Genomic DNA, 26,425 nt, shown 5'->3' with positions numbered 1-26,425 from the left:
CTTTAACAAAAAAAAAAATCTGCATAGCACTGTCGGCAGGAGTTTTCATTTGATGAGGCTCTGCGGAAGATCACTTTTCCGTGAACTCTGAGTTCCTGGGAAACACTGCAGAGCAGCTAAGCACAAAAATACACACCTAGTAGAAATCTGTAGAGAGAAATCACTTATGTTCTGGGTAAGGGATTTTCTTCTGTTACTGATTGGTTTTTTTCTGAGGTGGAGACATTTATTATAGCATACACTGGGGCTTTAGTACAGAGTGAATAATGAGTCAACTGTGTTTGAAAGCTGATAAGCTCCACACAGAGCACTACACTTCAAAACTACCAAATGCTTAGATATGTAAACAGCCCCACTGAAGCCACTGAGATTTCTTTTATGTCTAATGCTAAGCAAACATCCAGTCCTAATTAACTAGGACACAGCTTGGTAGCAGAAAAGTAACTAATTTCAGAAGTTTTGGAAATTTTAGCTGGTTTCATTAGCAATTTGTGGGTATTTAGCCCTCTGTGTTAAAAAAAAATAAAGTTTACTACTAAGAAGAGGTATGTTTACTTGCAATCTAAAGTGATTCCCAAGTATATCTTCATTGAGAATTAACAGAAATTAATTGCAAATAGGATTGGAAAGATACTATAGTTTTTTTTTTTTTCTCTGAATACTCTCTCACTCTGAAATAAACAGTAATATTTCCTTCATCCCTCAAACTTGTCAAGTAAGACTTATTTTCAGGAGTACCTCACAGTGGAAAACTGTGAAGTGGAGGCTTTAAGCACACAGAGAGGCTGAACAAATCGTGACTGTGTTCTTCATTCCCCAGATGGCAAGCAGAGCTCTGCTAAAGCACACAGGGTAGCAGCTGCACATTAAACTTTTCTGGCAGTTGTGCTGACCACAGGTAAAGAATGACACAGACTCAAGTTTATGCTAAAGCCACAAGTTTATTATATTTCACATAGCAAAGCAGCATCTGGAGAAAGGACAGAGTGTGCTTCACACACCTATCAGCTGGGGATCCCTAAAGGGTACAGTGCTGGCTCTCTGGGTTTCATAACTCTCCCCTTTTTACAAGATGTTCTCTAGAGGACTGGATCAAAACATGCCATATTGGAAACTTTGTTGCTGAGAAGGTGGAAGTACAGGGGGTCTTAGTACAGAAATGAAGCCAGCTTCAGGGAGTTTTGCTTGTAAGGTAGATGAGATGCCAGTCTGTCGATGAACCACATGGCAAAACTGATACTAAATACAATACTTCAGCTTAAAGATGGTGTCCTACGACATTTGTAAGCCACACACAAAGGTTTCACTTCAGGTACTGCTGTTACAGAGAGTAGGAGTTGGAAATGTTGCATTTAATTGAATTATGAGAAAGTTAAAAAAAGAAGCAAATGAGTTTGAAAATTTCTGAAGTTAATCGGTTCAATCACTCAAAAAGTGGTGGCAAATGAACACCCAGCTTTTTCATATTTCCTCATCCTAACTTTCCATAGAAACTATTTCACAGGTCCAACTAGAAAAATTTTTTCCAATGTAAAAAAATCCAACCAAACCTGTGAACATATTTTTCTCTTTTAATAAAGCTCTCACTGAGAAACTATACCAACAGAAGAAAAAAATGCTTGTAATTATATGGGCAAGGAAATATAGATGTAGAGTTCTGTGCAGTTTTCCTACAGCCTACCTGCCTCCTAGGGGCTCTCCCTGGCATCCCTGACAAATACATTGTGTACTTTCGTCTACAGAAAGGAAAGGTCTTTGACTCCAGGCTAACTACACCAACAGGAAGCTGCACTTTTTGGATAGTGCAGTACCTTGCATGATCACTGCCTCTGTATTTTCAAATTCCCTTTGTTTTAGCCTCCCGTCTCATCTCTCCTGCAGCCTGGAAGTCAAGTGGGGTCACAGGTAGTTTTTATGAGATGGTCATAGAGTGCCCAACAGGAATGCTGCCGACCTTGAGAAGCTGCTTGGTGCTTTTTACTGCTGCAGATAACTGCTGTACACCAAGGCCCGGCTGGAACAGGTCAGGGACGACGTACACCGCCTTGACAGCCGTGGATGGAGCCCGGCCGAGGAAAAAATTGCTTTCCTTGCTGTATGGTTGCTTTGAAATTTCCGCTCAAAGGCACCCGAGGGGCACATAACGCCTTCCTGCGGGCTCTTTCCCCCACGCGAGCGAGACTTTGAGGCCAAACTCTGACTACAAAGCAAAGCCCTTGAGGGCACGGAGGGGTGGGCGAGCTCCGTCCGTCCGCCCCCATCGCCCCGGGGCGGCTCCCCCGGGGATCACCGCAGCGCAGCGGGGCCTCCCTGCCCCCGGCCCTGACGGAAAGGCTGCGGCCAAACAGCCCCGAGCCGAGCCAGCGGAAAGGGCGGACGAGGCTGGGGCATCGCGGCGCGGCCACATCAGCCCCCGCCTGCCCAGTGCCGGCGCTCGGCTGCTGAGCCGCACAGCGGCCCCCAGGAGGCGGCGGCGGCGGCGGCCGGGGACGCTGAGGAGGAGCCGCCTGCGCGGCCCAGCGGCGGCGACGGGCGGGCCGGACACACCAACCGACCGAGCGAGCGAGCGAGCGAGCAGCCGCGGCACGGAGAGAGGGAGGGAGACAGGCAGGAGGGCAGCGCAGCCCGCGCCGGCAGCGCCATGGCCACCAAGGTGAGCAGCGCCGGGGGTTGAGAGGCGGCGCCGGGGCGCCCTCTGCGCCAGCGGGCCCGGCTGGGCGGGCGGGGGTCCCGGGCGGAGGGGCTGCGTGCCGGGGGTCGGGGGGACCGGGCCCTCCCCGGAGCCTGCCCCTCGCCGCCGGCCGCCGGACGGACGGACGGACGGACGGACGGAGGGAGCGCCGCGCTCGGGCCTCGGCGCCGCTGCCCGGCCCCTGCTCGGGGCTCGGCGGGGCAGCGGCGACTCCGGGGCCGGGGAGAGTTGTTTTTCTGCTGTGTTTGTGCCCCTCCGTCCCCACTCCTCGGCGGAACGACCGTAGGGCCGAAGAGCCGCCGGAGGCCGAGGGTGCTGGTCCTACAGCCCGGGTGCCCCTTGCCCCGCTTCCACCGAGCCCGGGGAGCAGCGGGGCGGTGGGAGAGGCCTCGGCCACCGGCGGGCCCTGCCCGGCTGGCCCGGCCCGCTCGCCCCCCGCCGCCCCGGCAGCTGATGCTGACCCCCTCGGCGGCATCCGGGGGTGGCTGTGCCGTGTCTCTGGTGGGAGCCCAGGGTCTGCACTGTGCGACCTCTTAATAGCAAGCTCTGATTTTACACAACAAAAAAGGAAGTTGAATTGTTTAGTTCAGTTCTTCAACAGTATATGCTGCTAATGCGACTGTCAAAATTAGCCCTTCCTATCTGAAAGTAGCCTCTTTCTAAATAAACAATATTTGTTTACTCTTTTAGTTGATGAAAGCATCTCTGCTTGTGTAGGTGTGAATTAACATATACCAGCAACTCATCTGTGACTTGTCTAAGTATCTCAGGAAGACTTTTTTGGTATTTGAAGTATTACTTTGAGTCACCTAATTCCACTAGCTTGGCCAGCAGTTTAAAAAACTTCCTTTTACTGAAGCGGTTCTCATACAGTGCACTATTTATGTTGCTCTTCTCAGTGCTGAAGAAATTCCACATTTTGCATGTGTCAGATTTAATGTATATGTAGCTGTCTCTGTAACCACGTAAGCTGATGGTGGCTCATGTTTGAATAAACTTTTTCCGAAGCACCGAGAACTTGATTTTGGGTTTTAAAATCACTTAGGCAGTTTTAAAATACTGTGAATATACTCAATATAGGGGCATTTATATTTCTGTTGAGCTTTTAGAGTATTGTTAATAGACTTGGTTTTAACAGTGGTGGGTTCCAGTAATTCATGGGATGTGTGTATAAATATTTTTTAATCAGTCTAACTATTGTAGGTAGCAAGAAAATTACTTCTGGCGTGTTTATGCTACATAATGCGCAGTGTGCTGGGCAGATACTGTATTAGAGCAGTTTACTGTTTCTCTACTCACTTTGAGGTGCAATATCCTCATGGGACCCTGTGTTCTGTGCCAAACACACGATCAATTTTATTCATACATTTGAAAACTTTCACTTTGCTTTTCTTCAAATATTTTTTGGAGCCATTATGGCCCCAGACGGAAGGGTGTATAATTTCTGACTTCCTAATCCAGACTGGGTTGAAATCAAGTGGTGCACTTTTTTTCATTCTACACATTGCAAGATATGGTAATATACTATAACTTGAAGGCTAGAATTGGTAAGAGGTAGTCAGGAAAGAGTTGGTATTTCATTGCTATTATTTTGTTATGCTGGTAACTGTGAGCATACTGAAGCGAAACTTGCTTTATTTTCTGTGGACTCTAGCCAGGAGATGGGTCCCTCTCTGCAAACAGCCCTGTTTTCGATTTTATTTTGTTCAGGTTGTGCGAACGTCAGCTGTAGTAAAGGATACCTTGGGTTTTTTTGAGCCGTGTAAGGGAATAACTGGCTGAAAAAGCACTTTTTAGGAGCTCGGCCAACTAACCAGTCACCATTTCATTTGTTTTTTAAATTGTAAACAAATTTCTCACCTTCTGCTTGTTGTCCTTCACAAATTGTCACTTTTTGAAAGAAATATTCAAGGTGTGTATTTGTATTTTATGTGAAACGTTAACAAAACTAAACTGTAAGTAGTTGTCTGGAGTATGAATTTTTTGAACTTTGATGGTGTCAAATCCTATATAGCTCATAAGGGTGACTGACAGTCTGGCCTGGCCTGTGCTGCACGGGCTGTTAGCGCTTCCTGAATTGATTCCTGTTTAAACTAGAACATACTTTCCAAGGAAAGCTGGGGGCAAATTCAGTCTTGTTTTGAACACTTTCAGTGACAGAAAATCCAGTCTGTCTTTTTTTGTTGTTGTTTTTAAACCATCAGTGCTCTTGCTGTTGATGCTTCTTTCTTTCTAATCTGAGCTTGGCCAGGTTCTGTTTTCAGCTTTATCATTTTCTCTACAAGATTTACAAATGCTTGAATCAAGGTGTTAGATTTCATGAGGAAGGAGAATGCAAATAAGAATTTCTTCCACAGCTAGCTTCTAATCCTTGGCCAGTTTTCTTGCTCCCACTTTGATAAACCACAGCAATTAAATTCCTAGAGTTTTCTCGTATGAAGACATGGTACACAGTTTTGCAATGTGCTAGCCCTTCTCTGTACCATTCAAAAATCAATGCATTTCTTATTGAAACAATGGAAACTTTTAGGGGAAAGGACTACTCTTTTCATACCAAGAAGCCTTTACTGATGCTTTCCTAGCATATTTGTTAGCTGGCAACTTGGTCGGAAGTGTTTTGTCAAAACAGGTTGGGGTGTCTGTAGGCCTTAGGCACCCTGAAGGCTGTGGAGGCTGTGTCTGATGTGAGCTAAACTGGCAGTGGCCATTGCTCCTTCTCCTTTCTTGCTCCTCATCCCATGCTGTATGTACATCCCAGGAGTCTCCTCCAGCACTTGTCAGGCCTGTTTCTAAGCTACAGTAAGTTGCTGAAATAGAAAGAATATTCACTGAATGGAAACAGTAGGGTAATTTCTCCAGTTTAGGTAGTTGCAGTAGTTGAAAGTTTGCTCAGACCTGATACAGAAGGTTGGGTGGGGTATAGTTGGGAGGGGGAGACTTTCATGGAGAAGGGTGGAAATATAAATGGGAAATGGAGGATCTGAGGCTTCTGGAGGCAGTTCTTTTGTTGGCTAAATCCTTACTGTAGCTTGGCAGTGGATTTTGTGATTTGCTCAAGGTTATGTGCTCTAAAAACTGAAACAAATTTTAAACCCTATCAAAGTAAGAAAAAAGAAGATTGTTTAGGAGACTTCAGGAGTTTCACAATCATTTAACTGAACTCAACTTCAGAGGTAAAGCAATTTCATATCCACATTTAAGGACTGATGACTTAAGCTAGATACTTTTATTTTTGATGCATTCTTCAGAAACAGAGTTAGCCATACAAATTTCTTATTTTTAACTGTGTCACAAATGATGTCAGAAAGAGACTGACCCTAAAAAGTTTTCAAAATTTGGTCACAAGGAAGATGCAGTTTGGTAAACGTGTTTCTGTCATAGTTGCTTGCAAAAGCCACCGGTGAGATTGTCATTCTTCTCTTTGTTCCTTCGTGATTTCTTTGGCCTTTCCTATCCTTCCCCCCCTAGAGTTTGCCAAGTCCCAGCTTTACTCACGTCCTTTCTTTTGTTTTTGAGCTTCATTGAATAGGGAGGACTAGAAATGTCAGGAAGCAATGTGCTAGCTTTTAAACAAGGTTCTCCCTACCTTAGCCTATTTTTGAACTTACTTATTATTTTAAAATGTAGGCAAGTCCTTTTCTTTAAAAGGCTGATGTTTTGCCATTTGTTAAGCCCTGATTTCAGAAGGAAGTGAAGTTATTGAGAGAATTGATAGGCTATGAGCAAGACAGTTCTGGAACCTGTGCTGCTAACGTGTGGTGAGAGTTTTAATTTAGAAGTTGAAACTAGGAGTTGATTTGTTGGTGTAACATCGTTGATGTTGGTGACATTGCTTTCCCAAGAGAGGTATTTCATAAGGCAGGTGTTGATAAGCTTCATGAAGTTAGGCCCCTCTTGTTGTCAATACCAAGTTTTTTCTTTGTAACTTTAGAGGCACTTGTATGCCAGCATAATGTTCTTGATTGTTTAATGGTTTATCTACTTCGAGGACTCACTTATCTGCTTCTGCTTTTAGGACTGGGCCCATTTTTATGGGAAGAAGTTCCTTGAGCTGAAAGCTTAGACTAAATGTTCTGTTCTTTAAAGAAGATGCAACTTAACAGTACTTCTAAAACAAGGAAATGCTGTTCAAGGCTTTCTTGTCCATCTAATCATGTTGGATTTTCTCTTGTGAATGTCACTGGCCAAGTATAGTTGAATTTAGCATGGTTCTTGTAGTTGTGGTGAGGAAAGGTAATGATTTACATATTTCAGGTAGGGAAAGGTAACAACACATTAGACTTAAATATTATTATCCATAAGTGTGTATCCTTCCTTTCATCTTTCTTTTTCATTCTCTATTACTCTCAGAAGTGTAAGGCTTCTCAAAGAAGTCCCACATTTTCCTTTATACCATCACTAATCTGTATGTTTCCATTATGAGTTGGTCAGAAACAATTCCTTGTTCTGATTTGCAGCTGGGAAGTGAAGCACCCCTCTGTACTAAAACCCTCCAAAATACCCAGACTTTGTGTTCTGTTAATCTACATTCTGCATTGCCCTAACTTTGGAAGTAGACTCCTCTCATAAATCTTATTTTAAGGGAAGATTCAGTTCATAAATCTTAACACATCTGTGAATTGGGATGATCCTCTTCTGTGCAGATCATGCCATAATCCATTCATTATCTTCTCTTGTTTAAATTCAACAAAATATAGTACAAAACGTGAGATCACAGCTGATCTATATATGTAGGATGTGATGGAACAAAATTATTAGGTGAAGTAATTATATTGATTCTATGGTCTAACAATGTGAAATGTTGTTTGTGTTTTTTAGGCTAGTATTAAGTAGATGTGGGGATACTTCCTAGGGCTTTTTAGATTATTTTGGTTCGGTGGTTTGGTTTTTGAGGGGCAACAAGATGACTAGAGAAGGTGAAAATGGTTAGTAATGCAGATTAGCCACAGATTCCTGACCTGTTGGAGGAGTGAGATGTTAGGATGAGCATGAGAACTGATACAGTTATTTTATGAAGACATAGATGTTCTGTTCTTCTGTCTTTCTGTCCGGCTTTATGCTCTTTTAAAAGGTTCAATGATACATGGTTTATGTTACATTGCAGCAATTACCAGTTCAAGGCTTCTTATTTCTGTGCTGGAAAGCCAGAGAGTTGGTGAGATTCTGTGTGATGCTGTGCTTGAGTAATGATTCCTCTGACTAAGTTTTTCAAAGTTATTTTGAGCACCTAGGCATTGAGTCATCAGAGACTCATTACCAGAGGTCATCACTTTAAAACATGATTGCAGCAGCCAAAGAGAAGGAAGTCTGATATCAGATGTCATAAATTACATCTGGTGTATAGATTCAGAGTTTCAAGTTTTCACTCTGGTAGAATTTCTCTGTATATTATTTCAGGAATAAGGCTTTACAGTTACCCGTAGCTTCGTATAAAGGTTTATTTTGCTGCATTCTCTCAAGGTTTTCCTTTGAATTATCTTCCTCCTCAGATTTTCAGGTCTTGAAAAAATTACTAAAAGAGTGTGTGGATATTCAGTAAACCCCTCCTTATTTGATTAGGGCATCTGGCAAATTTCAAAGTTTACAGAGGTAAAAATTATTTGAGAAATTCAAACATATGGATTCCCTCCTGTATTAAATTTACAAGCAATTGTAACGTTGATGGTGTTGGAAGCAGCCTTGCAAAACATTTTGAAAGCAGGTAATAGAGAAGAGACTGTAAAATAGTGGGAGTGACTTGTTTCAACCAGCCCTGTTGTAGGACAGGTGAGCATTTAGATATCTAGAATCATTTAAAGTAAATAGCTATTGCAGTGTTCAGCATTTAAAGCTAAACCTCTTCTATTTCAAAGCATGTTTCACAGTTACAATTTCACCCAAATTCACTTTACACTTCTCTGAGGACTGAAAATCAGAGCTTGTGCTTTTATTATCTTTAGTTGTATTCCTGCTTTCTCAGCAGTTTATGATTAGAAAGGAGCTTCCCCAGTAACAGAAAGTCCAAACAACAGAGCAATCTCGTAGTAGTCCAATAAACAAAATTCAAGTGCTACTGAAGAGAGAGAGAAAAAAAGTATATTGCTTACTGGAAAATTTCATTTAAACTTTGAGTCTTATCACTTTCTTTCCAAAACAGTCTTTATCTTTGAGCTTCTTATGAATAAGAAACCTCTGTCAACAATAAAAATAAAATAAATTAAAAAAAAAAAAGACATTTAAGATCAGAATCATCTAGCTTTGACAGAGATTCCTCTGTGAGACCCACAGTAAGGGGAGAAGGGCACAAGGAACAGCCCTTCCTGTAGGGAGCTGGTGTTGTGCAGCCTGGTCCAGCTGTTGTGTAGTTGTGAGGAGCCATTCTGGACCTGCCTGGTATGAAAGGCACATGAGCCATCGTGGACACTGCTGCTAACAGCGTGTGTGCTCATAGAGACTCTGGGTGCGAACATGTGTTTTGTGGGTAAAAGCTCTATTTCCTCCTGTATTTTGGAGCAGCTATTCCCCCAGGCCCTGCCCTTTAAAGAAAACCGCTGTACAGGAGGGGTTTCCAATGTGCAAAATAGGTGGCTGGAAGGAGGAGGAGGTGGTGAGAAGGTGAGCAGTGCAGCTTGTGGGAGGTCTCTGGGGAGTCCAAGCGAAACAACTGCTTCTGGGCAGGGGCAGCCGTGTCTGGCCCAGGCTTTCTGCAAGTGGGACTTGCCCCGGTGAAATCGTTCAGTCCCACTCTTGTAAAAAAGTGAGAACTGGTGAAGAACTTGTTGATAGGTCTTATTTCTTATGACTTATCATTGAGTTACTGACTTCTGCTCTGAGTTGCCATCTGCTCCTCCTTGCCAAGGGAACTGTTGTGCTTTTATTTTGTGTATTCATATGGTATCTCTGTTTAAACACAGTAGGTTTTGGACTTGCTTTGCTTTTCCCAGCCTTCTGAGAATGCAGTTCTCAATGTTCAGAGCAAAAATAAGTTGTCATCTCAATTCAAGCAAAGTGTTTGCTTTCCTGGTTGATAGAACAAAATGGCTAATTTGCAAGAACAGCTATAAAAATTCTCTTAGAATAGCTTTAAACTGTACTTCCCTTCTGTATGATGGGTTTGGTTTTGTTTTTTTTTCTCTACAGTGATTATGTAAGTGGTTTCCAGAATAAAAGACAATTGATGTAAGGCTATTACATTTATTGGGTTTTCTAGTTCTTATTTAGCTTCTAGTATTGCCTGAGGAGCCTATACCATTCATTTTTCTGCAGCAGTAAGACAATGACTGATAAGGTGCTTCACTTCACCTTATAGCTTCATCAAATCTGAGAGTGAAGTTTAAATGCTTTATTTCCTTCACTGCATTGGTTCTTTTTTAGGGCGGTCAAGGTTTAATTCGGTAACTGAATATTGCAATTACATATGATAATATAATGTAATTAGTGCTTACCTAGTTACAGCACACTTCTTTCAGCAGTACTATAATTTCCTTCCTTAATAGCCCTATATTTTTCTTCTGAAAATGATTTCTTGTGGAATACAAAATTGAGCATCTTCCTTGCTGCAAATAACTAGTCCACAGGAAGTTTGTATGAAGGTTGTTGAATACAATTTTTTTATCAACAGCTCTGTCACATTCTGTCAAGCTACCAAATTTTCTAGTAATTCATAAGGAAGCAGAAGTTCTAACTTTCTTTTCAGACTTCTTTGATGCTTTCTGTCACTGTAAAGGTTGCCGATACAAGAAAAGTTTGTGAAGTGTTCTGTCAAACTTTAAATGTTGCATGACTTAATCCAGTTCTGTCATCATTATATCTCTTGGTTGTTTGAAGGGTTTTTTTATTAAATGCATCTGCCCAGGCATCCTTTTTCTTCTTTTTATAATTCTTTGTCTTAAAGTAGGATATGCCTACACTGCTAGTGTGCACATTGGATTAAATTGTAGGACATTAATGTCCGGTTCAAGTGCTGGGTGTTCTCTGGCCAGGTCAAATGACTGAGCTTTGCTTATTTGAGCTGCCATTTATCATGAAATAAAGTTTGTAACCTTACAGGGTCTTGTACTTTTCTACACTGCCAATAGAAAAGCCTAAAATAGCTGTAGGCTTGGATACTTTAGAACCCAAAAAATGTGAACCTTGCCCATTTCTAGAGTAAAGAAGCTTCATCTGATAAAATGGTAATGCATTTATGTTGGTGTAATAGTTTCCTCACTTGTGTTCATAATATAAAAGTAAACATAGGCTTTCACAAAGTAATGTTTCTAATAAGAACTAAGAGATAACAAAACATTAGTATATTGATTAATGTTAGTTACTCAAGTAACAGAGAATTTAGCAGAATTCCATGTGGAGAGCTCATCCTGCTGTATTTCAGATTCCTTCCCAGCTGCTTTCAGTGTACATGCTATTGAGCATGTGTTTTCCTATTAATATTTACCAGTTTTTGGAACTTCAGAGAAGTACAGCTATTCCGTTCTGTGTTTTATGGATGAAGTTTTATTTAAAGTAGCATCATTTTAACATGCACTTAGTTTGCTTTGCCAGGTATTCATTTGCTACTGGAGTGGCCTCTGCATGTGGTACATTGAGATCCACAATGTATAATAGTGTCCTGAGTCTGAAAGGGCTTGAAATTCACTAGATAACCTTAGTGAAACTTTGTGCCTCTCCAATTAGTTAGGATAATTTTTTCTAATCTCTGCTCTGGTAGAGGCAGCACTGTTGTGTGACTACAAGCTGTCTTAATGAGTAGGTCACAGTGTGGTGATTTTTCTAGTGAATGCTGCTGGCTTTTTCTGAAAGCGTCACATCTTACTGGATTTATTCTCTGGGGACAGAACGGGGTGCAACAGACACGGCCCTAAAGTTTGAGGCAAACATCAGGGGACTTGGCACAGCAGGCTTCTGAAACACGCCATTAAATATTGGTTCAGCAAACAGTTGCAAGTGTTGCAGTTTGATTTCAGAGACATAGTAATGATTAATCTAGGCAGAGATTTTAATCACACTTGAGATAAATGCATTCTGCCTGACATCCATAAATATGAACCCATGCTATACTTGCTGCATTTATTACTTGCTGTAGTCGTGGTGAAACTGGAACTAATGTTCTCAAATTCGAAATTGATGAGTCCCCAGTTTATCTGAGGATCTGGAAAAGGTTAGTATTCAGAAAGGAAAACATGGGGAAGGCTGGGCACTTGGAGTAGTGCAGTAAATTGATTCTGAAAAAGGTCTTTATATCACTGGAGCTCCTCACTCATGGTAGAAGTTTTGCAGAAGAACCTACAATTTTACCTGATAACTAGTTTATAAAAAATGTTTTAAACAAGAAAAAAGCTTTTCAGGTGCTCAACCCAGCTGAAAGCTCAGATGTGATTCAGGGGAGTATCTGAGTCAGTATTTGAAAATATCTCTAAATCACATGGGTGTCTTGAATGTATTTCTGCAACTGAATTTCCCTTGCTTCAGTATTGCTTGGGTGCATGGAGATTCTGTTCTTGGGTCTGACAATACCCTATAAATAAGTCAGTATGAGCACACCAAAATGCTCTTTTAATAGTGCATGGTAGTTATTCTGAAAATATGCTGCTTTTTTAAACCACTGAACTGCTTATAGATAATTCTCAGACTTCAGTATTTTTAAGCACTGCTGTAAATCTGGAAAACATCACAGTTTCTCTTTGCTTTTTTCATGCTCTGTAGTATGGTTATCTACCCATCTGGCTTATAGCTGCATGGAAAGAAGCTATAATTTGTTTTAACACCTTAAGATTTTAAAATCTGTTACACTCTAACACTTTTAAGAGATCTTAGTCATATAACCATTTTAGACCTCATTCTGCATCAATGACTTCTAGTCCCAGATGCTTGAGTTGAACAAGAGGCTTCCTGTGTAGTAATTCACTTGAATGCAAGTTCTTGGTGTGCATTCTGCCCGTAATGCTGGCCAGGAGCGGATTTCAGTGGGCTTTGAGGTGTGATGATGTTTGCTTACAGGTAGACAGCTGTAAAGAAGCTCATGTTCTCTGAATCAAAAATAAAATTTGTAACAAAAAATGAGTGGGACTAACCTGAACTGAGTTCAGGTGGTCTTTAATGACCAAAAAATGTTTTTCAGCAAGATAGTGAAGTCCTGTGTGGTAGATCTGAAGAGCTAATCTGTCCACACTGAGGAAAGCCCAAGTTGCTGAAGAGGCTAGTAAGCTGTTGTCTTTATTGCTACAGGAAACATTTCCAAGTCTCTTTAACACTTGACAACTTGCCTAGACACTTCTTTCTTACACAAAATCATACAGAAATGGTTTCAAGGTAAGCTTATTACACTTTCATTCAAGTTCTAGAAGTGTTAGCGATTTAAACCACGTGCGTGTTGGTGGGAATTGAGTATTGCCTTCCTGTCCCTTACCCTATAAAGGCTTCAGACTTTGTGTTTTCTACTTCTTGGAACCTCTTAATGTTTTGTTGTCGATTCCAATATGAGATAGACATTTTGATCCAGTGTAAATACTTAATTAAATACCTGCCTGAAATATTGTAAGCTTCTGAGCTTCATGCAGCTTCTGAGTTCTGTATCTGTCTGCAAGCATATTTTATAAGCAGTAAGAAATTATACAAGTCCTTGTTTCTTAGATTTTTGTCTGTGTTTAATTTGCTTCTAATATGCTTATAGTTAGTACTGTTGACTTCAAATTATTAGCTGCAGGCTAGTGAACTTATTTTAGAGTTGAGAAATTTCTCAGAGGAAAGTGAGCCAGCAGGTCAAGAGACATTTTTAATGTGAATTTGTAGAGTAATGTGAGGATCCAGCAGTTACAGCTGGTGAGGAACTTGGAGTTATGATACCTGAATATCGGGACCTCTCTTCGTGCAGAAGTGGGGTTCTTTACTGAATGTAGTTTCACTTCTTGGATGAGTTTGCTTTAATTCTGATGTTGCTGAAAGCAAAACAAAATTGTATTGAAAAGAAATTTAATACTAAAAGGAGGTTTTAATTAAACAAGTGAACTTTATTTTTTGCTTATTGTTTAATAAAATCATAGTATAAAATGTTCCAGTTTCTTCAAGCTAGTTTTCTAGGCAGATGTTGTTGAGCACATACACAAGAAGTGATGCCTAGCACTAGAGAAGGCCAATGTGTATTGTAAAACAATTTTCTCTAGTTTCTTCGTGTTAGTTAAAAAGATAAACATTGATGTCTCTTTCATAATAAATCTTTATCACTTTACTGGCAGTTGCTGGTATAATGTAAAATCTGTTGAATTCCTAAGGTACTGTTTCTGTAGGAGTCTCTCTTAGAAGATGGTGTCCCTTGTGTCCTCTTATGCTTCTATTGTCAATGTTTTGTTTGTTTCTTGTCTCTTAGGAAAGCCTGTGAGAAGAACATGTAGACATTTCCTTACCATAGGCAGGACAGAGAGTAGCTGCCTGTCCAGGCTGAGAGTCATAGCACTTGAAGAGCCACTTGATATTTCTGCATAGGCTATCCAAATGCACACTTTGCTTGGCAGTCTGATAGAGTCTGATAGAGAGACTAAAATGAAAAGGCATTTTTTTGACAAATCATAGCCCCAGATGTTTCCTTTATTAGTAGTATAAATGTTTTTTATACTTCGAGGCCAGGCTGGATCTGGTTTTGAGCAGCCTGGTCTAGTGGAAGGGGTCCCTGCCCATGTCAGGGTAGTTGAAACAAGATGATCTTTAAGGTCCGTCTAACACTAAGCATTCTATGATTCTGTGATTCAGTGTTGCAGATGATGCAGTGAAAATCTCTTCAGACTTGGGACACTTAGCTTTTGAATGAGCTTAGATTTCAGGATAAAGGGTAGGGAAATTATTAAATCTACCTAAATGTTAGCCTCTGTTGGAAGAAAGTTGGTGTCATCAGTCCTCTGAGGTGGGAAAGACACGAGGAGCTCCTGTATTCCTGCATTCCTGTACTCTTACTGTTTTTCTCAGCATTTTGGACACCAGCCCTTTTAAACTTCTTGCAGTATTCCCTATAATATCCACTATGGGACTTAGCATGTGTTTTGATCTGCGAAGAGTTTTTTCAAAGATGCATTGATTAAAACATGGCAGTTTAAGTAGTCTGTTTGTGAATGGTGAGATGAAACAATGGCTAAGCTGTCATGTAGATCCATGCCTACCCTGTGTCTTGCCTGGAGCTTCACTGGCACAGTGAAGACAGTGAGGGGTTTAAGGCTTCTGCTTCAGCTGATAGCAAGTCATATGCCTTGCACTTGTTCTAAGCAGTAAAATGCCTAAAAAGCAGTAGTTTTTTACAGACAGTAATCACAGGGCAAATTGCTGTGGGAGATCGGTACAGAAAAGAAAATGCAAAAATAGTTTTAAGTTAATTGCCTTTTGTGTGGATGACTATTATCACTTTTTAGATTAAATGCTTTTTTAAACCATTCTTTCGGATGTAACCAAAAGATACTGCTAATTTCTAATGTATTTGCAGCAAGGTTTTTGTCTTTATTATTTTCTTTCTGCGTTCTTAGTTTCTCTGATCTTGAGATCCCAACCTGTATCCCAACTATGCTTTTTCTGTTTTGTTCTCTTCAAACTGTGCTGTAGAATGAATATTTATTTCTAAAAACAATGTATGTGGGAAAAAGTGATTCTGGAAAAAAAAAAACTAATGAAAGAAACCTCACAAAAAAGCATTAAAAAACAAAAAGCAAACCCACATCCAAAAAACTTTTAGAAGATAGCTAAAGAAACAAAGTCTGCAAAAAAATGAATGCATTTTCCTCTTCTGTGCTACCAGGTGTGATCAACATACTGCTTATCAGTATTTTACAAGCAGTGGATTTCCAGGGCTTATACTTACTAGACCTACTGAAGAATATTTGTACTAACTGAAGCAGTTTTTGTAGCAAACTGTTCTGAAGTTAATTCATACCAGATGTGTTACTGGAGTTACTTGAGGTGACCAAAAGCCCTTTGTTGCTCATCTCAACTAAATACTAATGATCAACTTTTTGTTGTTGTTGGGGGGGTTTTTTTGTTTTTTTTTTTTTTTTGTTTGTTTGTTTGTTTGTTTGTTTGTTTTTAGTTTTGACATTCTGCCTGGCTTCCCAAATAATGGTTTCTGCTCCTCCAGTGAATGCAGGTTTGTCTGCCTCGTATACTTCCCAAAAGTGAAATCCAGAATTTGATCTTCATTCTGTGGATATGGGAACTGCTGCCACCAGCATAAGGTGTTGCTATCTTGCTGCTGTGATACAGCACTTGTATTTCTGACAGTGGCACCAAGCAATTCAAACCTATTAATCCCTGTCTCTTGACAAGAGCAGTGCAGGGTGGCTGAAGCACTGAACTGCTGAAGTGCTAACTCTGAAGAGAAATGTGTGCAGTTATGGGAATTTCATGTGTGAAACTTCTGTGGGTATTTCCTTTGTACTATCTGCCACTGCCAGCTGACCAAGAAAAGAAGTTGTGGTACAAGTGTCCTAAATTGTAACAAATGGTTGAAACAGATGACTCTATGGTATAACTGTAGATCTCTTTTTTATACAAATGAAGTCTTGTGCATAGGGAAAGCACAGGTATGCATTTCAATGGTGTGTCCAATTTTTTGGAGGCTTCTCTAGTTTTTGTGCTATAAAGCATACTTTGATGCAGAACTATGCATTGCAGTCAGGAAGTCCAGCATGACAAAAACATTTTGCTTCAGATGTGTGAATTAAAGAAAAACCAGTAGTCACTCTATGTGGGTTGTTGGTCATTTGTCTAAAGGAAGGCTTAAGCAGGGAGACTGTTATAAAAGCTGCTCTGAACACAACTGATGTGCATCTAGTAATTTAGTGAAGCAATAGTGTAACCTTTCATTGGAAATTTATTTTAATGACTTCTACTAGACAACTTCCGGCTTCATTTAGCTTAAGACCTTTAACAATGACAGGTAGAGTTGCATAGTCTTAACATTTGCTTTCAGAAATAAGTTGGCAAATGCTCTCGGTTAATATTAGGGGGAAAAAAAGGGAAGTTCTCAACTCAGATAGAAATAATGGAGGAAAGCTAAGTCTGCTCCAGGCCTGCAGAAGAGTAATATTTTCACTAATCTAGATACTGCTTTTCAATTTGGGGAATTTTTGGTGTTTTAATATTCCTAGGCATGATTCTATCGTAATTCTAAAAAGACAGTAATAATTATTGATTGCAATGCTTAGAAATTCTCGATATTGGGAGGTTTCACACTGTAGTAAGTCAGTAAATGTGTAAATTGGGAAAGCACAGTCCAGTTGTATAACTACAGCAGGTAGAACCAGCTCCAAAGAATGCTGATATAACACTGAGAATTGCCAGTTTCCTTTTTATTTCCTTCTCTTTATTGCAGTCTAAATTTCTATACCCATACTGCTGAAAAGCTAATTTTTCTTTAACTCATAATGGTTTCCCCCATCTTAGACTTGTAGACAAAACTTCCGTCTCCTTCTTGTTCTAGAGAAACTGCAATATATGCCAGAGGTGCAGAGATGCTGGGGATCAGAGAGCCCTTTCCCATTTGGCATGTGCTGTGTCAGGGTTCTGCTTAATCTGTATCAGCCTTTCCTCGGACAAAGGAGCATGAGATGAACTGAACATCAGGATGTTCCAAACTCCCAGTGGAGATGCTCTATTGCCACCTGAGCAAAGGGAGGCAGTAGCCTACAGTACAGCAACCAGACCTGTTGTCTGGTCAATGAAATCAGTTAAAGCTTTTTGGATTAGCAGGGTTTTTTTCTCAAAGGAACTGACAACTTCAGAATCCAGAACCATCTGTATCTTGGAGCAGAGGTGGTGGTGGGAGAGGGGAGATATATGCAACCAGTAGAAGAAATTAATTTTCTTATAGCTAATAGATTTGTTAATGATTCTTTCTTGTTTTGCATGTTTGCTGTATCCTGTAAATGAAGCAGTGACCTTTATTCTACTAACAAAGTATTTTGATCTCTAAAGTTCCTGTAGTTCTTGGACTGTTTGATCCTTTTGTATATGATCAGAAGTAAATATGAAACACAACAGTTACTGTAGTAATTTTTTTCTAAGCTGTGTTTTGAAGTAGTTCTCTTCATGGTGTTCATTATGTGATCTGGAATTCATCAGAGATTCCCATTTTATGAATATTCAAACTGTCCCTAAGCTTGTCTCTAATATTCATTGTGTGTGTTGCAGTGCCAAGGAGCTAAAATATTTTTCTTGTTAAATACTTTTTTCCATGCCCATTTGCAATTTTGCATGAGTTGCAAACGTCTGTCTTTTAAGTTCTTTCTGCTGCTTGGACACAATATTTATGGCCAGTAAGAAGGAAAAAGCTTATTGGAAAGTCAAACCATTTTCCATTTTATAGTATTTTGGAACTGATTGTCAGAAATTGAAATAGATTTGGGACTGATGTATCTGCCCAGGAAAAGGCTAGGGGGTTTTCTGTTGTTAACTATGCACTTATTAATTGCGGCAAAAACATTTAGTCACTTAGTTTGACTTTAGAATTGCTTGAGTATATGCTATTTCCCCCATTAACTCTCAACAGTAGGAGGGTAGTGTTAAATCTTAGTTGCCAGAAGTTCTTAAGGTCTTCATTTCCAGCCTAGGCAAGTGAGCCTAGAAATGCAGGTGAAATGGAGAGTACTGGCAGAAAAAGATGAGGAATGTATTTGAAATGTCAATATACAGACCAGGTTTCAGATGTACCTCAAATTCTCAATGGTCTGTAATAATCCATTTCTGTAGCATTGCAAATGGTTGGTTTTTTGTTGTTTTTTTTTCCTTGATTTGTTTGTTTGTTTGTTTCGCTGTTGTTGTGTTTTGGTGGGTTTTTTTATTAGTATTTTTCAATTTCTTAGCAAGCTTTGTTTGTAATTTTTTCCCTGTTTTCTACTTTTTCTAACTTTTGAAACAAGCATCCAGACCAGGTGAATAAGTGGACTTTGGCATAATGACTTTACTAAGTTCTATATATCTCTTGTTTTATCCTTCTCTACAAGCTGAATACTTTCATTTTTTTCTGAGTGACTTTTATTTCACTGCTTTATCTGGAGAATCTAGTATCTAGCATCTGTTCTTTTATTAGACAGAAATGCATTTTACCTTTCCAGTCTGGTCATTACTAGAAATGTTTTGCCAGTTTTTCTGAAGGCAAATTTGTCTGTTGCCTTTGTCCTGGTAAACTGTCATTATTCCTGTGAATAGAAGCAAGAATTTAATACTATGGTGTTTTACTTGAAAAAGGCTCAGAAGACTCCCTGGTTAAGAAAGGTGCTTTTCCCATGATTCAGATGCCCAGCATCTGCGTGCTGTTAAATTGACTTGCAGAAAGTGGATAAATTTTGGAAACCTGCTGTAAAAAGGACAAGTTCAACCCCTCCATCTACTACTGCTGAGGGAAGAGCTCTGGAAAGTGGTGCTTTTTGCACCCCTGCTTAAAATGTTCTTGTATTTCAAAAGGTGTGCTGCTTCTCTTCAGTTCATTTTTCAGAAAAGTAAGGCAGCTTATTCTTATATTTCCGTGGAGGCCAGATGTGCTGCTGGAAAGAAAGCAGTCAGTGTTATTATCGAACACAGTTTTTGCCTCTTCATCTCTGTTTTGCATGGCATAATCTGAAAGTGCTCAAAGCCTCTATTCTAAGGGAAAAGTTTTCATGCAAGGGAGCATTCAGAGTGCTTAGGACACATGGTTTTCTGCAATGTCATGCTGCTCTAGTGGAGAAGACCAAGTGTTTGATTTGTTGTGCACATGGTTTGGGATTAGATTTGCCGGCTGAACAGCTGAAACGTGTGTTTTTTCTCAGCTTTGCTTTTATTTACACTGAAGTAAATAATCTTTTGACCAGCCAGAAGTATTTCCACATGATACTCATGAAATTAAAATGTGGAGTGGGGAGTTCTATTTTCCTCTGCTTTTATGTATGGAGTTGTGTCTGGGTGAGGATCATAACAACCTGCAGTTTTGAGACAGGCAAGACTTGGTGGTGAATGTCTGCCTTTTGGTATTTTTTGTTTCCTATCACATAGCTCGTATAATTTCAACAGAAATTATTTTATTGTCTCCTTTGACAGAAAATACTATTTTTTATTTAGTTTTTTTTCTTCCCCTCACCCTCCAAGTACAAGAAGAAACTCAATGTTCATTGCTGTACACTGAATCATGTTATTAGTAAAACCAAATGTTTCAAATGTTTCTTTATGTAGTACAATGCAGAGTCAGTGCACAGCAAAGCCTTTGTGTATCAAAACACTTAAAAATTAGGTTGGTTTTGTTTTTCTCTCTCCTCTTCATGCCAAATATAACAATTTATGCACAGCAGTGGTTACTTATATCTGCAGTTACTTGCTTTTCTTTTTCTGAATTGCTTGCTCTACTTGCCTTTACCCAAATTGGAGTTGGAATACGTCTTGTATTTAAAAAAAAAAATTAATAATTGTTTGCTAAAGTTAGAAGCCATTCCTTGGAAAACATTGTACGTATAATTCTGGACATGACAGAGAACAACCAGTCTTAAATCCTTAAGGTAAATTATCTCCAACAAGCTTCATGTGAGATTTTTATCTTTTAAATTTGTTGTTGCTGTTGAGTTTGCAGTTGAAATTAGGAAATGTCAGCTTCCTATGTGCTGAGTTGCTCTTTGTACATTCAGCCTTACCCCACATACTATTTCTGTAAGTTAAGGATAATTTGTGCTGATACTTCCTTAATGAAATCTTCTACATAAGCTGTAAGTCTCACTGTTACATTCTTTTCCACATGCAGGCTCGTGTTATGTATGATTTTGCTGCTGAGCCTGGAAACAATGAGCTGACAGTCAGTGAAGGGGAGATCATCACAATCACCAACCCGGTAAGAAAACTGAGATGGAATTGGCTTCAGTGCACTTTCCTGACCTACTTCTACCAGCATATGGAAGGAAAATGGTGCTGATGACATCTGAAAGTCCCAGGCTACCTTTCCCTGAAGAAGTAGCAAGAAAACAGAATACAAAGAATTTTCTAATAATCTTGTGGAAACAAATGCAATGTTTTGAAGCATGGGGCCTTTTCAAACTGTGCCTACACACTTAAGAATGTGTTCAGCTTTGTTTTCCTCTAAACAGAGCTGAGAGACAAGTAAGAGAAAGGAACTAATGATGGTAATAGCCTTTACATCTGAATGCCTTGTCTATTTTTGTGTACCTAATATTGCACATTTTGTGTGTATGTAATCTTTCAGGTGCTTTCCACTTATATTTAAATGTGACATCCAGCTCACTACTAGGTTACAAGTTTCTTAATCAATGACTTCAGCATTCCAAGTTTGGTGAAGAACTCACAACAAATTTTTTTACTGAATTTCTTTGTCCTTTCATAATTAAAGAAATATGGACAAGGTATAGGGAAAAAGTGGTGAAAATACTATCACAATGCTATCAGGGCATTGTTAAATGAATAGGACTTTTCAGCACTGACATTTGATTTATGTCCACATTTTGAATTTCAGTGTACTTTAATTGTCCTGTGTAATTCTTACCCTTAGTAACAAGGTATTAGTTGATTCTGCTTTGATTTTTGTGTAATGATATGGCTTAGTTAATAGACTTACCTTTTAAAACAAATACAAAAATCACCTGACCATGAAGCCAGGTCTTATTTATCTGTTTGTATAAAACACATGGATTCTGCAGAATAAACTTAATTCTTTGAAGATCCTAATCATGTGTAATCCCGATAATTTGTAGTTCCACTGATCCTAAAAACTTGAAGCAGATATTTAATAGAGCCAGCACTGTCTTGGATAGTGTGCCGTGCTGTGGCAGGGGTGACATTTTGATAATTTGGGAGCTTAAGGCCATTTCACAAAAGTATGACTAAATAAAAATAGATTACCATTTTTAAGCTAGTTCTCACTGACCAAGACATCTGTGGCTTAAGGCAGTGTACTCAAAACCAAGTAAAACTTTGTTTTATGCTGTCTATGATAAATTGCCACAAAGGCTCTTGATCTTTTTTGATATACTAAGTTTAGATGGCAATAGCTTAAGTCATGCAGTCCACTGATGATTGCTTTCAAGTGTAGCAGTGCTAACATGACTTCTGGCTCAAGATGTCATTGCTCTTGCAGTTTAACCAAGATAGTTGAATATATAATCTGAGATGTCTAATTATTTCCGTGTTCTTCAGTATTAAGCTTTTAGGTATGTAAGAAAAAATAAATGCAAGCTGTTATTTCCCTAACTGCTTGATCTTTACTGCATAAAATCTTGAATACATAAGCAGGCTTTTCCTTATCGGGGTGCCTGTAAAATGCAGGATTACATGAAAGTATGAAAGAACAAAATAGTGAATAAACAAGTACATCAATTAAAAACAAATTAAGAAAACCTAAAATTCAGTATTTCCTGTCTAGCATATGTGTCTCCAATTTTCATCTGTGAACTAACTTGGCATGTAGCTATGTGTTCCCTCAACAGCTTGATTTAAAACAGAGCTGGCTTATTCCAGATAATGTCCTGGAATTAACTTCACTTAACTGCAAAGGTCTACAGAGTTTCCTTAGTGTATGTAGAATATGTTTTTAAAAAAACCCAAACAATATCAGGATGTCCCACTGAGATCAGAGCTGAACTGTTGTTAGTTCTTTCTAAACTAATAGCATAAGTCTGCCTCTGAAAAGAAATGTGAAGCAGAAAGAATGAATCCAGATCTTACATGACATCTTTTAATCTTGAGAATAGCCTTAACATTTCTGTGAGTGATAGCTCTCACTCATCATATGTCTCTGCACCTTCAATAAATGAGGGAGAGATTTTACAGATATCACCAACAGCTTAATTCTTTGAGTCTTGTTTCTTTATAGTCTATTGATTAAAATTAATTCATTGAAACTGACATACAAATAGATGTGTTTTTATGCAGTCTGTGGCCAGACAGTTGACTGTGGTTTCATAAATGATCAGAAGTGCTGAAAAATCAACCATTTTCCCCTTCATGCTTGTTAAAATCTAAAGTCCAGAATAGCTGTGTAAAACCAGCACAGTCTGTGTTGTGTTTAAAAGAGTATCTGCTGCTTCAGCAGCTTTGAGTGAGTTTGTTCAGTTTCACAGTCATAACTGTGTTTTGAACATTTGACTGCAAGACAATGCTTCCTGCTGAGCTGTTTGAAGCATATTGTGGGATCTATCTAGCAAAATTATTTCTATATTACTTCTTTTAGGATGTTGGTGGAGGCTGGTTAGAAGGAAAAAACAGCCAAGGCGAGAGAGGACTTGTTCCAACAGATTATGTTGAGGTAAGTGACTGCACTGCTCTGCAATAAGAAAGCAGAACTGCTGAAAAGGCCATCCTCTGATTTGCTGACCAGACTGAAATGCTCAAACAGAAAGCTTGGAATATATAATCTCATTGTAGCTGGCTTTGGAAATCAGTGCAAGCATGCTGTCCAAAGCTCCTGAGCTTCTTAGTGGTTTCCCAAGAAATGCAACAGAGATCTGTCTATAGTAAATACAGCTGATCTGCAGAACATGAGTTGTTTTGAATCTGTTTCGGAATTTGGGGATCTCATAATCCAGTAATTGGGGTTTTTTCTGTCTGAAGATAGAACTCTGGAAGTGAAATGAGTAATGCAAGTCTGCACTGGTGTTGCCATGGCAGACTTGCCACGTGCTCATAAATCTGGAATGGAGCACATTTCTGGGGCTCAGGATGTGGGTTATCAAATCCAGGGAGAACTCAGCTTTTCTTCTTACTGAGACTCTCTGTTGTCTCTTCAGTGTGTATTGTTCTGATTTTTGTTTAAAGACCAGTGGTATTGTTTTGGGGATGGAATAGGATCTCAGTGCAAAGACTAGAATCTCATTCACTCTTGGATGGCCCAGTGTCTGCATGTATGCAGGTTGCTGGTTAGGTGGGTGAAGACCTTGGCTGTAATTCCTGCAGCCTCTTAAGGCATGTACCTCTCTTCCTTCACCTGTGCTGTGTTTATTAAAAAAAAACAAAAGAGGGAGGATGGGAAGGGAAAGCAGGATCATGCTGGCTTATGTGACCTTGTGTTTTTGCTTCAGTTGGTTAGCTCATGGTCTGGTAGCTTTTGGCTCTCTAAACTTATTGTCCCAAATCCAACCTCTGAGCACTGAGTTCCCAGTCTGCAGGCACTTATATTGACAAACTTTTTATCCCTAAGGAATTTATAGATAGGTGTTCACTGCCACAACTGTCTTGCATGTTGTAATAGTAAGGTGAACTAGTTCCATCTGGTGTGGAAGTAAATCCTCCAGAGTATCATGGTCAGTTTCTTGTGAAAAATTCAATTGAATTTGAATTGTAAAAGGTTATATAAAAACATCTTAAAGTCTAGAAATATGAGTGTTAGGGTGGTTATATATGATAAAGCATAATTTGGTTAATTGAAGCATGAAAAATCTTTCTCAACCTTTTTCATTTCAGATTATAACTGAAGGTGCAAAAGATGGCATTAGCTGCGGTAACTCATTAGCTGACCAAGCCTTTTTTGATTCCCTTTCTTCAAATACAGCTCAGACCAACTCTGCTGCCAAAAGCAGTAATCAGGTATGTCTTGTGGTTTTTCAGGCACTGTGGGCATGGAAAGTTTTATTGACGTAATTGCCTGCTGTACTGTATTTGTGAACCTTCGTGAAAGTACTAATTAAAGTAATTGTATTTTCATTAGAGAACACTTTTGTTGAATATTAATGATGTGTGTGACTACTCAGATGCTGTCACTGCTGGAAAATTTAGTAGTCTTAACACTTTCAGAAATTGAGCGTTTTTATTCTTTCCAGTCTGCAATGATATAAATCTTTGACTACTTCAGTCTCTGTAAGTGTAAGTGTGCTCAGCAAATTTATTTTATTTTCAAGCTACTTGTTTTGCTGTGCTAACCTTATTAAGGAACCAGAGCTTTCTTTTTTGATGTCTAATTAGGTGATCTATACATCAGCAGCTAGAGTGAAGGGAAGTATTTCTTTCTCAGAATTTGAGTAAGAGTGGTTTTTGGATTAAAAAAGATAAAGCAAATTCATCCATTGTCAGTTGGAGAAGATGCTGACTTTGGGTTTGCTGCAAGAATATTTTTGTCCCTCTATTCATAGCTTTTTGCCTGGTTCACCAGTTCATTAAGCAGCAACTATTTAGTTTCAGGTTAGGTATCTGAGGACACATTATCTTAAACACAAGCTGTTTATTATGGTCTACAGACTGGTGCATGTCTCACATATAGGAAGTTAAACATTTGAAAGTCCATAGGTCAACAGAAAACAAAATCTGCCTTTTTCCCAACAGCAGCATGCAAAGATCTTTTGTGTTGGAAAGTAAATGCTTTACTTATGGTAACAGCTGGAGGGACACATCTGGTTTGTAGGTCAGTTAAATATCAGTTATTAGTTTTCTTAATTGCACCGCAGGAGTTTGACATGAAGTGAGATCTTTTGAAAACTCTACGTGGGACATTCTTGTATGACAGTGAACGTAGCTGTCCATTGACTATATAGTGTTTGATTTGGGCTTCCTTGTAGTCAGCTGGGCAATGCCAGGATTGTTATTCTGTGATCACATATACTCACTAGAGGACTCCAAACCTCACTGTGAATGTCTCAATGTTGTTTTTTTTTTAAATTGATACCTGGTTAATATGTAAGGCTAAACGTAGAATTCTTGAAATGCCTCATGAATTTTCCATGTCACACTGAGCCAAAGGTATTGATTATAGGTTAGTTTTCCCTCAGTAAAAATTGCAGTAATTTGAGTGCAGAGTGGGGGATTCCTTCTCTTCTGTGCTCTGTCACCCTTGCCCTATTTTTTTTTCCTGCTGTAGTGTTTCTAGCAAAACTTTACACCTGAGGAGACTCGAGATATTTGCAGCAGCTGCTTGCTGCCAAATCAGAGAATACTGTTTCTCAGAGGAGAAACATAACTTAATTTGATCTAGGAAAAATTATGAAATACACAGAAAATTTTGAATGCTGATAGAGGTATCTGTCAGAGCTTGTTCTGTGCTTAAGGACAAGATGCTTGTTCTTGGAGAAGGGAAGAAAAAAGGTTTTGCTTGCATAGAGGGAAAGGTTAAAATAAAGGTCTCTGTTATCTTCTAAATAAGAGAGAATTACTCCAGAAATCTAGTCTTGGAAGTTGTATTTCTAGAGGAGTGTGAAGCTTGAAAATATAGTCACTTTACACTGTAGTTTACACAAGAACAACAGTATACTGTCCCTGGCAGATGCAGGGTTTTTCATAGATTTTGGAAAAGAGTAACTTCATGAAAACAGCTTGTCACATTTGCATCAGTGCCCTACTGTTAAAAGTGTCCTGCTCCTCTCAGTTATCCATCAAATGCTGTGTGAGATAGCTGGGAGAACCACTGTACTGTAGTGCATGACAGTAAAACTATATTGCTGACATGGAGAGGGAGAGAGGAGGACAGTGTGCACCTGGATGCAGTCAGGGCCATGCAAGATGTAGTGGGGGCAGGTTTTATCAGGCTGGTGTCTTTGGGTCTTCAGTTTTCATGGGTTTTTTTCATAGGAGGAACCATTCTGTTCTGTGGTCAGGATTGCATGTCAAAAGTTATTTTCATTTTCCCAAGTCTTTTTTTCTTTAGCTGAGTTCAGTAACTGCTATTTGGTTATATGCATTTTCTAGAAAATTGTAGATCATGATTTGATGACTGGTTTCCTCAGCTTCTGACATATATCTGGTAGTTTTTTTCTAGTGGCTTATTGCTAATGGGATTTTAATTTGTATATTAAGCAGTCTGGAAGCAGTTCTGTCTTCCACTCTTGG

General features: G+C 39.3%; 1 protein-coding gene across 2 annotated transcripts in view; it reads left to right on the top strand.

Annotated features, from left to right (window-relative positions):
• Nucleotides 1-2,468: 2,468 nt before the first annotated feature.
• The window catches only part of SNX9 (sorting nexin 9), a 67,996-nt gene continuing 44,039 nt past the window's right edge, over nt 2,469-26,425 (top strand). For both annotated transcript variants that reach the window (XM_088161683.1, XM_088161682.1), the window contains exons 1-4: nt 2,469-2,653; nt 20,409-20,495; nt 22,845-22,919; nt 24,074-24,196. In XM_088161683.1, the coding sequence (XP_088017809.1) occupies nt 2,642-2,653; nt 20,409-20,495; nt 22,845-22,919; nt 24,074-24,196 (297 nt within the window). In that variant the 5' untranslated portion in view covers nt 2,469-2,641. The remainder of the gene's footprint in view (nt 2,654-20,408; nt 20,496-22,844; nt 22,920-24,073; nt 24,197-26,425) is intronic.

The sequence above is a fragment of the Sturnus vulgaris genome, chromosome 3, assembly GCF_052056855.1.
Source record: "Sturnus vulgaris isolate bStuVul1 chromosome 3, bStuVul1.hap1, whole genome shotgun sequence".
Taxonomy (NCBI): Eukaryota; Metazoa; Chordata; class Aves; order Passeriformes; family Sturnidae; genus Sturnus; species Sturnus vulgaris.
This window is presented reverse-complemented; position numbering and strand designations above follow the sequence as displayed.